This window comes from Rhinoraja longicauda, chromosome 43 (assembly GCF_053455715.1).
Source record: "Rhinoraja longicauda isolate Sanriku21f chromosome 43, sRhiLon1.1, whole genome shotgun sequence".
NCBI classification, from domain to species: Eukaryota; Metazoa; Chordata; class Chondrichthyes; order Rajiformes; family Arhynchobatidae; genus Rhinoraja; species Rhinoraja longicauda.
Window position 1 is genome coordinate 1,528,079 of NC_135995.1, and position 14,470 is coordinate 1,542,548.

At 43.1% G+C, this 14,470-nt stretch overlaps 1 protein-coding gene across 1 annotated transcript in view; it reads left to right on the forward strand.

Annotated features, from left to right (window-relative positions):
* The first annotated feature begins 4,430 nt into the window (after positions 1-4,430).
* The window catches only part of LOC144612136 (histone-lysine N-methyltransferase PRDM9-like), a 29,635-nt gene continuing 19,595 nt past the window's right edge, over positions 4,431-14,470 (forward strand). The window contains exons 1-4 of the mRNA XM_078431695.1: positions 4,431-4,452; positions 10,991-11,113; positions 11,436-11,506; positions 11,917-12,010. Of these exons, the coding sequence (XP_078287821.1) occupies positions 4,431-4,452; positions 10,991-11,113; positions 11,436-11,506; positions 11,917-12,010 (310 nt within the window). The remainder of the gene's footprint in view (positions 4,453-10,990; positions 11,114-11,435; positions 11,507-11,916; positions 12,011-14,470) is intronic.

Sequence of the window (14,470 nt, forward strand, 5' to 3'; positions counted from 1 at the left end):
TTTTTTACTTAATACAGGACAATTCCAGGATAAAGAATCACAACTTAAAATTAAAGGGTAACTTCTTCAGGATAGAAATGAGGTATTTCTTCACTCAGAATATTGTGAGGTTTTTTTCTGCGGTTGAAAGAAATCAGCTGTTAATTACATTCCAGGAAGATCAACACATTATTGATTCCAAGAAGTAATAAACCATATCACAGTAAGAGAGGAAATTGCGTTTAGTGTGCAGGTCAGGCGTGATCTGCCTGAAAGGTCCAGACCCAAAATGTTGCCTGTCAAGATTCAAGATTGCAGCTTCCAGCCAACATACGTTAGTGTCTACATTTCTGGCAATGAAGACAGTGACAATCATGGGCTTCCCCCACACTGAAGTCAGGAGAAGCACACAGTGGCTCCTGCAAAACCACTATTGTAAAAAAGAATAAATTGTCGGAGATAATCAGCTACTCAGGCAGCATCTGTGGAGGTAGAAACGGAGTGAATGTTTCAGGTTAATATTCTTTCCTCACAGATGGGGAAAGTTGCCAGATGGAGACAGACAACTAACTAAAAGGATGAGGGAAATGGTCTGAACGGCCTCCCAGATCAATATTAATGTCAGTGATCCACTCCAGAGCCCAGGAAACTCATCCACTCCTCATTGACACCAATTCCTGGGGTTGGGATGGTCTGAGAAGGAGCAGCAGCATTTTCCCCATTCCCAGGCCCCTGAGAGGACATTTATCCGGCAACTTCTGCCCACTCTCCATGTTAAAGCTCCCTGGAGTCTCACCTCTGAGCCCTGCATCCCAGACATGGTCTTGTCTCCTTCAGCAGCACTTCGGCTCCCTTCCTGAGCTCAGATAACCACTTCACACCTCACCTCAACTAAACCTCACCTCGGCTAAACCTCACCTCGGCTAAACCTCACCTCGGCTAAACCTCACCCCGGCTAAACCTCACCCCGGCTAAACCTCACCCCGGCTAAACCTCACCCCGGCTAAACCTCACCCCGGCTAAACCTCACCCCGGCTAAACCTCACCCATCGAATAAATCCTTGCCTTGACTCAACTTTATCTCATTAAACGTCGCCCCTCAACTAAACACACCTCACTACTAAATTTCACACCTAAACCAACAAAACCCCTTGCCTGGACTAAACCTCACACCTCACGACTAAACTTATCACTCCTAAACCTCGTCTCAACATAAATCTTACCACAACTAAACTTTACCTCAACAAAACCTCGCCCCTCAACGATAAACCCTTGCCTTGACTAAAATTCACCTCACACCTAAACCGCATGACTAAACCTCGCCTCAACTAAAACTCAATTAACTAAATTTCACTAAACCTCCCATCTCACAACCAAACCACCTCACACCTGAACTTTGCCACGACTAAAGCTCACACCTCGACTAAACCCTTCGCCTCACGACTTAAACCTCACCTCAACTAAACCTCGGCTCGACTAAACCTCCCCTCGACAAAACACTTTGCCTTGACTAAACCCCTCACCTCAACTAAACCTTGCCTCAGCTAAATTTCACACAACTAAACCTCCCCTCAACTAAACTTCGCCCCTCAACTAAACATGACTTTACTACCAAACCACCTCACACTGAAACCCTTCCCCTCGACCAAACCTCACCTGTTAAACCTCCCAACTCAGCTAAATTTTACAACCCACTAAACCTTAAACTCGACTAAACTCCACCTCACATCTAATCCCCGCCTCGACTAAACCTCCTACCTCATGACTAAACCTCACCTCAGCTGAACCTCACCTCAGCTAAACCTCACACCTCGACTAAACCTCACAACTCGACTAAACCTCACACCTCGACTAAATCCTCGCCTCGACTAAACTTTGCCTCACTAAATGTCACCCCTCAACTAAACACACCTCACTACTATATACACCTCATACCTAAACCAACTAAACCTTTCACCTCCACTAAACCACACTTCACGACTAAACTTCTCCTCACTCCTAAACCTCGCCTCAACCTAAACCACACCTCGATTAAGCCCCTCGCCTCGACTAAACCCCTCGCCTCGACTAAACCCCGCGCCTCGACTAAACCCCTCGCCTCGACTAAACCCCTCGCCTCGACTAAGCCCCTCGCCTCGACTAAGCCCCTCGCCTCGACTAAACCCCTCGCCTCGACTAAACCCCACGCCTCGACTAAACCCCTCGCCTCGACTAAACCCCTCGCCTCGACTAAACCCCTCATCTTGACTAAATTCCTCACCTCGACCAAGCCCCTTCGCCTCGTCTAAACCCGTCGCCTTGACTAAACCCCTCGCCTCGACTAAACCCCTCGCCTCGACTAAACCCCAGCCTCGACTAAACCCCAACCTCGTCTAAACCCCTCGCTTAGACTAATTCCCTCGCCTCGACTAAACCCCTCACCTCGACTAAACCACAGCCTCAACTAATGTTCACCTCACACCCAATCCTAGCCTCCACTGAACTTTACCTCAACCAAAGATACTAGAGGAACAAGGTTGACCAATCGACCCTAAAAACCGTAGTACGTCATGACGCCATTTTAGTGGGCAGAAATTTGCGGAAATCATTTAAAAAGAAAAATAACAAAAATCTGTGCATTGATAGATGAGACATATTCTGCATTTTAATGGGATCATCACACACACTGTTCCCCCACAACACTGATTACACTGCGAGAGGCAGAGCGAGGGGGGGGGGGGGGGGGGGGTGCCCACTAAAATGGCCCCTTTGCGCACTACACTACAGTACGGGCTATTTCAACGGAGTGGTTCATCTTGTTCATCTTGTTCATCTTGTTCCTCCAGTATCGTTGATCCCGACCGAACCTCCCCACTAATCGCCGCCTCTCTCCCGCTCCCGCTATTTATAGCCGCCCCCCCCGGCCGTTGGCGGCGCGTCACGTAAGCGGCTCCAACCAGAGCGCGGGTCACGTGGACAGCTCGAGCCCTCGGCGGCAAAAGGCGCCAAAATCTGTCGCGAGTCGCCCACTGTCCTCGCTTTCCCGCCGCCGCGCCGCCGGTGGGGGGAGTGGCTGCGGCCGCGGGCGGAGCAGTGGGGTGCGGGGCGAGCGCGGAGAGCGGCGCAGGCGCACTCCCCGAGAGAGCCGGGGGGGAGGGGCGCAGTGCGCTGACGCTAACGATGACGTCGAGCCCCAGCCGCGCCCCCCCCCCCCCCCGGGCGGCGGCGGCGGGAAAGCGAGGATGGCGGGCGACTCGCAACGGCTTTTGCCGCCGAGGGCTCGAGCTGTCCACGTGACCCGCCCTCTGGTTGGAGCCGCTCCGCTCACGTGACGCGCCGCCAACCGCGGGGCGGGGGGCTATAAATAGCGGTAGCGGGAGAGAGGCGGCGATTAGTCGTGAGGTTTAGTTGAGGTAAAGTTTAGTCTTGCTCAGTTTAGTGAGGTGAGATTCAGTGAGTTTTGCGCATTAATGAAATTTAGTTAATTGAAATTTAGTTGAGGTGAGGATTAGACGAGGTGAGGTTTAGTTGAGGTAAATTTTAGTCGTGAGGTGGGGTGGTTTAGTTGAGGTGGGGTTTAGCCAAGGCGGTTTAGTGAGGTGAGGTTTAGTGAGGTAAAGTTTAGTGGAGGTGAGGGTTTTGTTGAGGTGTGGGGTTGCGTCAAGGTGAGTTTTGGGGTGAGGTTTAGTTGAGGTAAATTTTAGTCGTGAGGTGGGAGGTTTAGTTGAGGTAAAGTTTAGTCGTGAGGCAGGAGGTTTAGTTGAGGTAAATTTTAGTCGTGAGGTGGGAGGTTTAGTTGAGGTAAAGTTTAGTCGTGAGGCGGGAGGTTTAGTTGAGGTAAAGTTTAGTCGTGAGGCGGGAGGTTTAGTTGAGGTAAAGTTTAGTCGTGAGGCGGGAGGTTTAGTTGAGGTAAAGTTTAGTCTTGTTCAGTTTAGTGAGGTTTGATTCAGTGAGTTTTGAGGTTTAATGAAATTTAGTTAATTGAGATTTAGTTGAGGCGAGGTTTAGACAAGGTGAGGTTTAGTTGAGGTGAGGTGGGGTTTAGCCAAGGCGGTTTAGTGAGGTAGGGTTTAGTGAGGTTTGAGTTAAAGTTTAGTCGAGGCAAAAGTTTAGTCGAGGTGAGGTTTAGTCGAGGCGAGGTTTAAGAGTGAGAAGAAGTTTAGTCGTGAGGTGTGAGGTTTAGTGGAGGTGAGGGGTTTAGGTGTGAGGTGAAATATAGTAGTGAGGTGTGTTTAGTTGAGGGGCGACATTTAGTGAGGTAAAGTTTAGTCAAGGCGAGGATTTAGTCGAGGTGTCAGGTTTCGTCGAGGTGGGGTTTCGTCGAGGTGGGGTTTAGTCGAGGTGAGGTTTAGTGAAGGAGGGGTTTAGTCGAGGTGCGGTGTTGCCGAGGTGAGATTTAGTCGAGGTTAGGTGTGAAGTGAGTGGCTGAGCTCAGGAAGGGAGACCGAGGTGCTGCTGAAGGAGACGAGACCATGTCTGGGATGCAGGGCTCAGGTGAGACTCCAGGGAGCTTTGACATGGAGAGTGGGCAGAAGATGCCGGATAAATGTCCCCTCGGGAGCCTGGGAACGGGGAAATGCTGCTGCTCCTTCTCAGATCATCACAACCCCAGGAATTGGTGTCAATGAGGAGTGGATGAGCTCCCTGGGCTCTGAAGTGGATCACTGACATTAATATTGTTCTGGGAGGCCATTCAGACCATCTCCCTCGTCCTTCTAGTTGTCTGTCTCCATCTGGCAACTTTCCCCAGCTGTGAGGAAAGAATATTAACCTGAAATATTCACTCCGTTTCTCCCTCCACAGATGCCGCCTGGCTTGCTGATTGTTATCTCGGGCAATTTTTTTTTTTTTACAATAGTGTTTTTGCAGGAGCCACTGTGTGCTTCTCCTGACTTCAGTGTGGGGGAAGTCCATGATTGTCACTGTCTTCATTGCCAGAAATGTAGACACTGATGTCTGTTGGCTGGAAGTTGCGATCTTGAATCTTGACAGGCAACATTTTGGGTCTGGACCTTTCAGGCAGATCACGCCTGACCTGCACTATAAATGCAGTTTCCTCTCGTACTGTGATATGGTTTATTACTTCTTGGAATCAATAATGTGTTGATCTGCCTGGAATGTAATTAACAGCTGATTTCTTTCAACCGTAGAAAAAAACTCACTATATTCTGAGTGAAGAAATATCTAATTTCTATCCTGAAGAAGTTACCCTTTAATTTTAAGTTGTGATTCTTTATCCTGGAATTGTCCTGTATTAACATTTAAAAATGATATTTTCAAATCTGTTTTGGAATTAATATCTGATGATTACAGATTATGCACCAAAATGAATCAGATACAATGTTTGTTTTTCCAGGATGCTATTTTTCCAAGGAAGAGTTTGAAGAAATAAGTGACTGGGAGAAGACTGGGAGAAGCTCCGTTATAAGAACGTGAAGCGGAATTATGAAGCCATGCTTGCTGTTGGTTTGTACAAAATTTTGTCCACTTTCTTTTCCCTTTTTGCTCTTTTCTAATGATGCATGCTGACATGAATTTTTTTCCCCACATGAAAACTAAATAGATCTGTAGTTTCTGAGACCAAGTCCTTGGTGAGATCCTTCCTTTTCACCATTTCACTCCACAGGTATACTTTGACAATATGTCTGAGGATATTGAACATTCCTGTTCTTTGATAACATAATTGCTGTTGGCTCTTCCTTGTGATCTCGGTCTCTGAAGTCATTGGCAGATTTTCCTTCAAGAAAGTGAGTTCACTTCAAGCATCCAGTCCAAACAGTGTTCATGGCTGAGTAGGAAAAACCTGAGTCGTATCGTATCATATCGTATATATACAGCCGGAAACAGGCCTTTTCGGCCCTCCAAGTCCGTGCCGCCCAGCGATCCCCATACATTAACACTATCCTACACCCACTAGGGACAATTTTTTTTAAACATTTACCCAGCCAATTAACCTACATACCTGTACATCTTTGGAGTGTGGGAGGAAACCGAAGATCTCGGAGAAAACCCACGGGGAGAACGTACAAACTCCTTACAGTGCAGCACCCGTAGTCAGGATCGAACCTGAGTCTCCGGCGCTGCATTCGCTGTAAAGCAGCAACTCTACCGCTGCGCTACCGTAGTCGAGTAACTACTTTGAGAATTCAGGAATATCCTCAACCTCTTGCATCTGTGGTCAAGGTTCCCACCTGATCCAACATTGGATCTATCGTTCCCATGTTTAAGAAGGCCACTGTGATCTACCTCACTGACTTCCATCTGGTAGCACTCAGATTCACGGTAATAAAGTGCCCACAGAGGTTGGCTAGGGTGCAAATCCACTCTTGCCTCACAAATGTTAGACAGAGCTCTAGGGGATAGTAGAATCAAGGGATATGGGGAGAAGGCAGGCACAGGTTACTGATTGTAGATGATCAGCCATGATCACAATGAATGGCGGTGCTGGTTCGAAGGGCCAAATGGCCTCCTCCTGCATCTATTTTCTATGTTCTATGACTTGGATCCACTTCAGTTTGTGAACTGTCAAAGCTGGTCAAAAGTAGATGCCATCTCACTAGCTCTGCACTCTGCTGTAGACCACCGAGAATACATGTCAGGCAGCTATTCATCAACTACGGCTTGGCATTCAACACTATCATCCCCTCCAAATTACCAGTACGGCCCAGTACCTGGTTCTCTGTGCCTTCCTTTGCAACTGGATGTGAGAGAGAGGGAAATTGGTTGAGTGGTGCTGCAACAATAACCTCTCACCACCAGGATCAGGATCTGCTACTTTCTGACAACTATTCTTGAAACCATATGTGCAATCCTAATGCAACGGTGATTCCTATTGCACAACCATAGACTTTTCATAACAACGTAATTTGACTGATGTCTTGTAGAGTTGCACAGTCTTCTCGCAGCAGTCTTACAGAATTTCTACATAATCAGTTTTATGTATATCCGTCTCTAAACCTGTTATGCTTCTGCAAAGTAGCCTTTCATTGTATCTACATCGTACATGCATACAACAATAAACTTGACATAATTTGGAAAAATTGGGATCGGGATCAAACAAACCTGTGTCATCACTTGTGCATGCCAGAGACTGAGTTATTCCAACACTTTGTGTTTTATCCTTGAAGTTCCTCTCTTAACATGTCACTGCTCCCTCAAGTACAGCACACTCCTGCAAAACATTTCCACAATGAGCCTTGGAAAATGGGAATATATTTCCATATGTCTGGAAAAACCCATTGGAGGAAAACACAGGCAGTGATTTCTGTTGTGTGAAGGAATGAGTAATTGAAGATACAGACTCCAATCTGAGACTAACTGTTTGGTCCACTGTGCAACAGTAATTCCTGCTCTCCTTAATGTCTCAGTCTGAAGAAGGGTCTCGACCCGAAACGTCACCCATTCCTTCTCTCCCGAGATGCTGCCTGACCTGCTGAGTTACTCCAGCATTTTGTGAATAAATCGATTTGTACCAGCATCTGCAGCTATTTTCTTATACAAACTTGTGGAGCCTGTTGCAAGTAGTACCTGTCTCTGAGACATTAAGGAGACTTCAGGCTTCAGTATCTCCTACCTGATTGTAGCAGCAAGATGAGAGAACAGCCCGGATGAATGGGATCCTTGATGACCGATGCCGCCTTCTTGAGGTGGGTTCTCATGTAGATGCTATTGATGGTGGGGAGGTGTGTGCCTGTGATGGACTGGGTCGAGTCCACCACACCATGCAGCCTCTTGCATTCCTCTGCATTGGATTGCCTTAGCAGGCCATGATGCAACCAGTCAGGATACTTTCTACAGTACATCTGCACAAGTTTGTTAAGAGTTCAGCTAGAGGTTATTGTTGCAGCACCACTCAACCAATTTCCCACTCACTTGACCACAGATGCAAGAGGTTGAGGATATTCCTGAATTCTCAAAGTAGTTACTCGACTCAGGTTTTTCCTACTCAGCCATGAACACTGTCTGGACTGGATGCTTGAAGTGAACTCACTTTCTTGAAGGAAAATCTGCCAATGACTTCAGAGACCGAGATCACAAGGAAGAGCCAACAGCAATTATGTTATCAAAGAACAGGAATGTTCAATATCCTCAGACATATTGTCAAAGTATACCTGTGGAGTGAAATGGTGAAAAGGAAGGATCTCACCAAGGACTTGCTCTCAGAAACTACAGATCTATTTAGTTTTCATGTGGGGAAAAAAATTCATGTCAGCATGCATCATTAGAAAAGGGCAAAAAGGCAAAAAAAAGTGGACAAAATTTTGTACAAACCAACAGCAAGCATGGCTTCATAATTCCGCTTCACGTTCTTATAACGGAGCTTCTCCCAGTCACTTATTTCTTCAAACTCTTCCTTGGAAAAATAGCCAGCAATGTCTTTGAACTTGTCAGCATCCTGGAAAAACAAACATTGTATCTGATCCACAAGTTTGTAGATGCTTAATCAAATGTGTCATTAATGACGCATCTATAAGTTTGCAGATGACATCGCTGTCTGGTCATGAACAATGAGGAGACAGAGTACAGGAAGGAGAAAGAGTACCTTGTAACTTAGTGTCAAATTAACAACATCCCCTTCAATGTCACAAGATGAAAAGCTAGTTCTCGACTTCAGGATAGAATACATGCCCCAATCATCATCAATAGTGCCAAAGTTCAAAGGATTCTTGGGCGTAAGATTACCAACAATTCTTTGTGGACCAATCTCATTGAAACAACAGCCACTGTTCCCCACAGTTAACAGACTACTGAACGGTCCTTCGATAAGCTAGATACAGTCCCGATTCTCCAACCTAGTTCATTTTCTCTGGAACTGTTGCATGACAATACTGAGAAATATATTTTGCAGTCTGCCATCTTTCCCTTCACTCTACCTTTTCTACTTGTGATGTATTATGTGATTTGATTGGATAGCATGCAAGTTAAAGCTTTTCCCAGTATTGCAAACACGTGACAACAATAAACATAAACCAACTGCTCTCTTTGTAAAATTCTGCAAATTAATTGACAGGATTACGTAAACCATAGGCATTGGTTTCTCAAGATGAACAAAGTGGCATCAAGGCTCCAGATCTTGCAGAATGCAGAAAATGCTTTATGGTTGCCCTTTGTGAAAATATAACAGCATAACTAATTTGTGGGAATCCTTGATATGTGGCTGTTCAAGATGGAGGAGGACAACCTGGAAGGCCTTTTGACCTCTTCAGGAAATCAAAGAGTCAAAAATATCATGATCCCAGCCTCATAAGCCATTCACTCATATAGACATCAGCAGTGGAATCTTTAGCTTACTCAAAGACCTACAGAATCAGTTCTCTCAAAACTGACAGAGCTGGAATGGGAGTAGTGATCCTCTACACCAAGGGATTTCCAATAAACAAGGGATATCAATGTGGACATTGAAATATATCTCAACATCCCTGGAAGAGATCATCCACAACACTCAAGAAGCCTGGCACTCTTCATTCCAATGTACACTGGTTTCTCCAACCTGAAATGCACTGTTTACTATCTCCATAATGCACTGGAGTCTTTGTGGTAAGACTTCTATAACAACATGTCCCAAACCTGCAGCCTCTACATCATAAAGGTTGAGGGCAATGGGTGCTTGGGAGCACCACAACCTCCACATTCTGCACCATGTCACACAAGGGGCAATTTGGAAAGAACAAGAAATGCCAGCTCTGCCTGTGATGCCCCCATTCTTTCAATTAATAAACAAATGTCTGAAAGATAATGTTTAGAATTAAATGTTGCGGTATCTGTTCCTGCCCTCATTTTTATGTGCACACACACTTTTTTAGTTAGTTTTTGAGATACAGTGTGGAAACAGGCCCTTTCGGCCCACTGGGTCTGCGCCGACCAGCGATTCCCGCATTAACACTATCCGATACACTTCTAGGAACAATTTCTTTTTACATTTACCAAGCCAATTAACCTACATACCTGTACATCTTTGGAGTGTGGGAGGAAACTGAAGATCTTGGAGAAAACCTACGCAGGTCACGGGGAGAACGTACAAATTCCGTACAGACACCACCTGCATTCGCTGTAAGGCAGCAACTTAACCGCTGTGCCCACTGGTCATTGGAAAATTTGAAAGGTCCCAAGGGAGAAACTACTGCCTGATATATTAATGCCTTGTAAATTTATTGACTTTGCAAGGCATTAATATATCAGGCAGGAGTTAATAATAATATATCAGGCAGGTTACGTGTGTCAAACCGTAAGATTTGTCTTATAACTTTTGATGAAATGAGTACACCCAGCAGACTTGTGATTAGTCCCAGATTATTGGCAGCAGGATATGTACAGTTTTGCTTTTAATGACTATTTCCTCCAGGAGAGGTTCCTTACCAACATTCAAAAATTCCATCAGTGATTTCAAATTGAACTAACTTTACAATCAATACCAAAGCTTTATGTCATTCAGAAGATGGTGACCATGGATAGCACAACCCCATAGACATTGGGGCACAGTTATGCTTTTTGATGTTGCAACTTGTCACAGTCCTGAAATCAGAAATTGGACAACGGTCAATGTTCCCATTAATGAAGAGGTGGGTTGCCCTAGTTGTTCATTATTCAATCCATGTACTCAACCATGGCACAAAGTGTCACTGTGAGTACAGGCAGCTAGAATAAGCCATTACTTTAAACCTGGAGGAATGGAAAGAAGAATTCTGATTGATTTCACTTACCACAGGGATGAGTGGTCATTGCGATTCCTGACCTGGAAATATACACATTCTCATCTGTCATACTCTTCATGCTGGTTGATTTTTCTTTAACTCTGAAAAATAATTGTAAGGTTGTTTGCTGTCTTTGTCAAATAGACGTGACAATTGAATAATAGCATGAATACTCTGGAGGAAATAATGATAACATTGCAAAGTGATATTTCGACAGATAAATATCTGTCGAAATATCACTTTGCAATGTTATCATTATATCACTTTGCACTGTTAAGTTCAGTGAAGATAAATACTTGAAGTTGGCCATAACAGATGATGAGCATTTTTATTTTTCACAGGATTGGATGTACCAAAGCCAGAATTCATGACAAATCGGAGGAGAAGGCGTCAAACCCAAGTCTACGAATCTAGCGAATCAGATGAGGATTCGACACCTAAACTTCTGACAAAAAATGCAAAACGTAATTTAAATCTGTTTGAAATATTAAATGCAGTTTTTCAACTATAATTGATTCTAATCAATTTGGCCATTAGCCTATGGAATCTGGTGCAAGGGTGATTTTATTCTTATCTTTGGAGTGGTAGGATACTTGTTAAATTGGAAATGTTTTTCCCAATGTGTTATTTATGAAATGTAAATTTACTTTTCCTAATGTTTAATTTTGTGATACGTTGCTTCCATTTTTAACTCTAAAACATTAGATATATCCAGTATTGCCAAACTATTGAGATACAGTCTGTGCTTTTCCAAAGCAGCACTGATGTGGCACTTTTTTTCCTAAGGAGTCAGAATCTTTAGGCATCCTTTTAAGAATGCAAAAGGCAAGAATACGAAAAGAAAGCCCGTCGTAAAGGTAAGAACAGAAATTATTCCCAGGATAAAGGACATGTGAGAATTAACAGAGTGGCTCTACATTGGCATTTTATTTTCTACAAGATAGAAATGACTGCTTTTTAGACAAATCTTCGTCACTGCTGTTGGAGTCAGGTGCTAACATTCGCAAATAAATTTTTATTGTTGAAAGAGGAACAATTGTTCCCACATTTTCCCATATTTGCTGACAATATCAAACTTCCTTTTAGAGTAGAGTATGAAAGACGAGAGTTCACTGAAATATTGCACACAAGGCAGTTACTGCTTTTATTAGTAGCTTATTTGAGTTTCCAAGTTAATAATGCGATGGAAGAAATAATCGAGAAGAAGTAGAGCCAATCTATTTGTGTCCTTATGAATCACAGGTTGCACCAAAATGTCTCTTTACAGGTCATTACAGGGGAGGGCAAAAGAGATTTGGGAGGAGCCACTGAGGAAACGAAGGAAGGCACAGTGTTGATGAAAACAATCAAAAGAGCAACAGGTAATTCTGTTTGTAAAAGTAAAACTCAAAATGAGTAACTCCTGTGCATTCCAGTAAATGATGGAGATGATATAATGACCATCTGACTACCACCATGTCAATTCAATTCAATTCATAGAACATGTTGCATATTATGTAACTAACTTCCATATTTTACAGTTCAACCACTTACCTGACTTGAAACAATGTAATTAGGTTATTTTTAGCTTTCTTTTTTCAGTTTTGGGATCTACAAGCGAGGAAACGACCAAACACAGACAAAATAATTTATAATTTACGAAATAAAGAGAGGATCATCTATACAAAAGAACAGGAGCTCCGTAATGACGATTACCTGTGTATGTCCAAAGGAACCAATTTATTTCTTCAAAGCAACCATATTTCATTAGGAGCATTGAAGTGATGGCATGGTGCATTGGTAGCCAGTGCAATGGTGGAACAATGCGGGCTTTGGTTCAAGAGCACAAAATTGTGTTCACTCATGAAGAATTTTTTTCTTTTAACATTAATCACTGGTACTTTCCGTAACATTTGATGTTAACTTCTGGAATTTTGTCAGACATTGGAATCTGACATTGATTCCCCGGTAAACTGACAGTGACTGTTTAAAGAAAGTGTGGTTCATGTCCAATTTATGTAGGCACTTTCCTGGTAACTGTGGGCATCATAAAGGATGTGAATGTAAGAGTATTGCTTTGTGTATTATTAATGTAGGGCTATGTGCAGTATGACCAACTGACGTTACCAAAAATATTAATCAAACTGTTGTGATACATTGTGGGAAGAACAATGAATTGTTAATCTTTCTTTATCTTCTTGTCTTTTAACTTTTCCTGCTATGTCATTTTGTGGGTATCTATGTCATTTTGTGAGTTATTTTGCCATCTACCTTCTTGTCAGCAATAATCTTGGAAACATTGCAGGTGCCTTGCTCTAAAATGTCTTTGAAGATGTCTATTTGCCAACTGTCATAACTTTCCATTTAATTTCCTAATCTAAGCAATCTGACCTTAATATATCAGTAAATGGCTTAATATATTTCTCTATGTTCTGTTTTCACTTCATCACTCATAAGATCAATGTACGTTTCAGTCATTTAAACAAGGAGTCCCAAAGGATTCTTTATTGCAAAGCTACCAGTTAATTCTGTCATGTTGCACAAGATATCCAGCATCATCTGTGGAAAGAGAAACACAACTAATGTTTGAGGAGGAAGACCCTTTGTTGGAACTTCAATGTGAGATGCTAACACTGTTTTTATTTCCATAATTCTTCTCTGACTTGCTGGGATTACCAGCATTCATCTTGGATAGAACGTTTCCAGACTCATTTCAGTTTCAAATTCATTTTCCCACAAATTCAGCATTTTTTTCCTTTCTATATGAAGATTGAATTTGACAACACAAATATTTGATTTCCCTTTTTAAAAATGCTCTCTTTCTTTGACATTTTTGATTAACCTTCTCTCTTATTCCACCACATGATTCCCTGAGCCAAATCTGTTCATCACAGTTGCACTCATGTAAAATTATATTAGTCCGGCCAACTCAACCTTGTCTTGCATTTGGTAAAGTGCAGTTTAGATACAAACCATGCATTTACTTTTCTACATTGTATACTTTATTAAATCTCTTTTCTTTTTGCATAGTTATAGCGTGCAAGTTGCATCAGGAGTTAAAATTGGCATGTAATAAAGGTACAGTAGCCTGGATATAGGGTGCAAGTTGCATCAGGAGTTAATATTGGCATGTAACAAAGGTAATGCTAGGGTGGTTAAAGAGATTTCAATATGCAGGCAGACTGGGAAAATCAGTATGATACAGGACCCCAAGAAAGGGAGTTTGTAGATTGCCTCCAAGATGGATTCTTTGAACAGCTTGTATTGGAGCCTACCAGGGAGAAGGCAATTCTGGATTTCGTGTTGTCCATTGAACCAGATTTAATAAGGGAACTCAAGGTAAAGGAACCGCTTGGAAGTAGTGACTGTAGTATAATTAGTTTTAATATGCAATTTGAGCGGGAGAAGGTTAAATCAGAAGTGTCGGTGTTGCAGTTGAACAAAGGGGACTATGAAGGCATGAGAGAAGAGCTGGCCAAGGTGAAATAGAAAGGGATCCTAGCAGGAATGACGGTGGAACAGCAATGGCAGGAATTTCTGGGCATAATCCAGAAGATGCAGGATCATTTCATTCCAAAGGCGAAGATAGATTCTAACGGGAGTAGGAGGCAACCGTAGCTGACAAGGGAAGTTAGAGATGGAATAAAACGAAAAGAAAAGATGTATAAGATAGCAAAGAGTAGCGGGAAGCCAGAGGAGTGGGCAACTTTCAAAGGACAACAGAAGACGGCAAAAAGGGCAATACGGGCTGAAAAGATGAGGTAGGAAGCGAAGCTGGCCAAGAATATAAAGAAGGATAGTAAAAGCTTCTTTAGGTATGTTAAGAGAAAAAGATTAGTAAA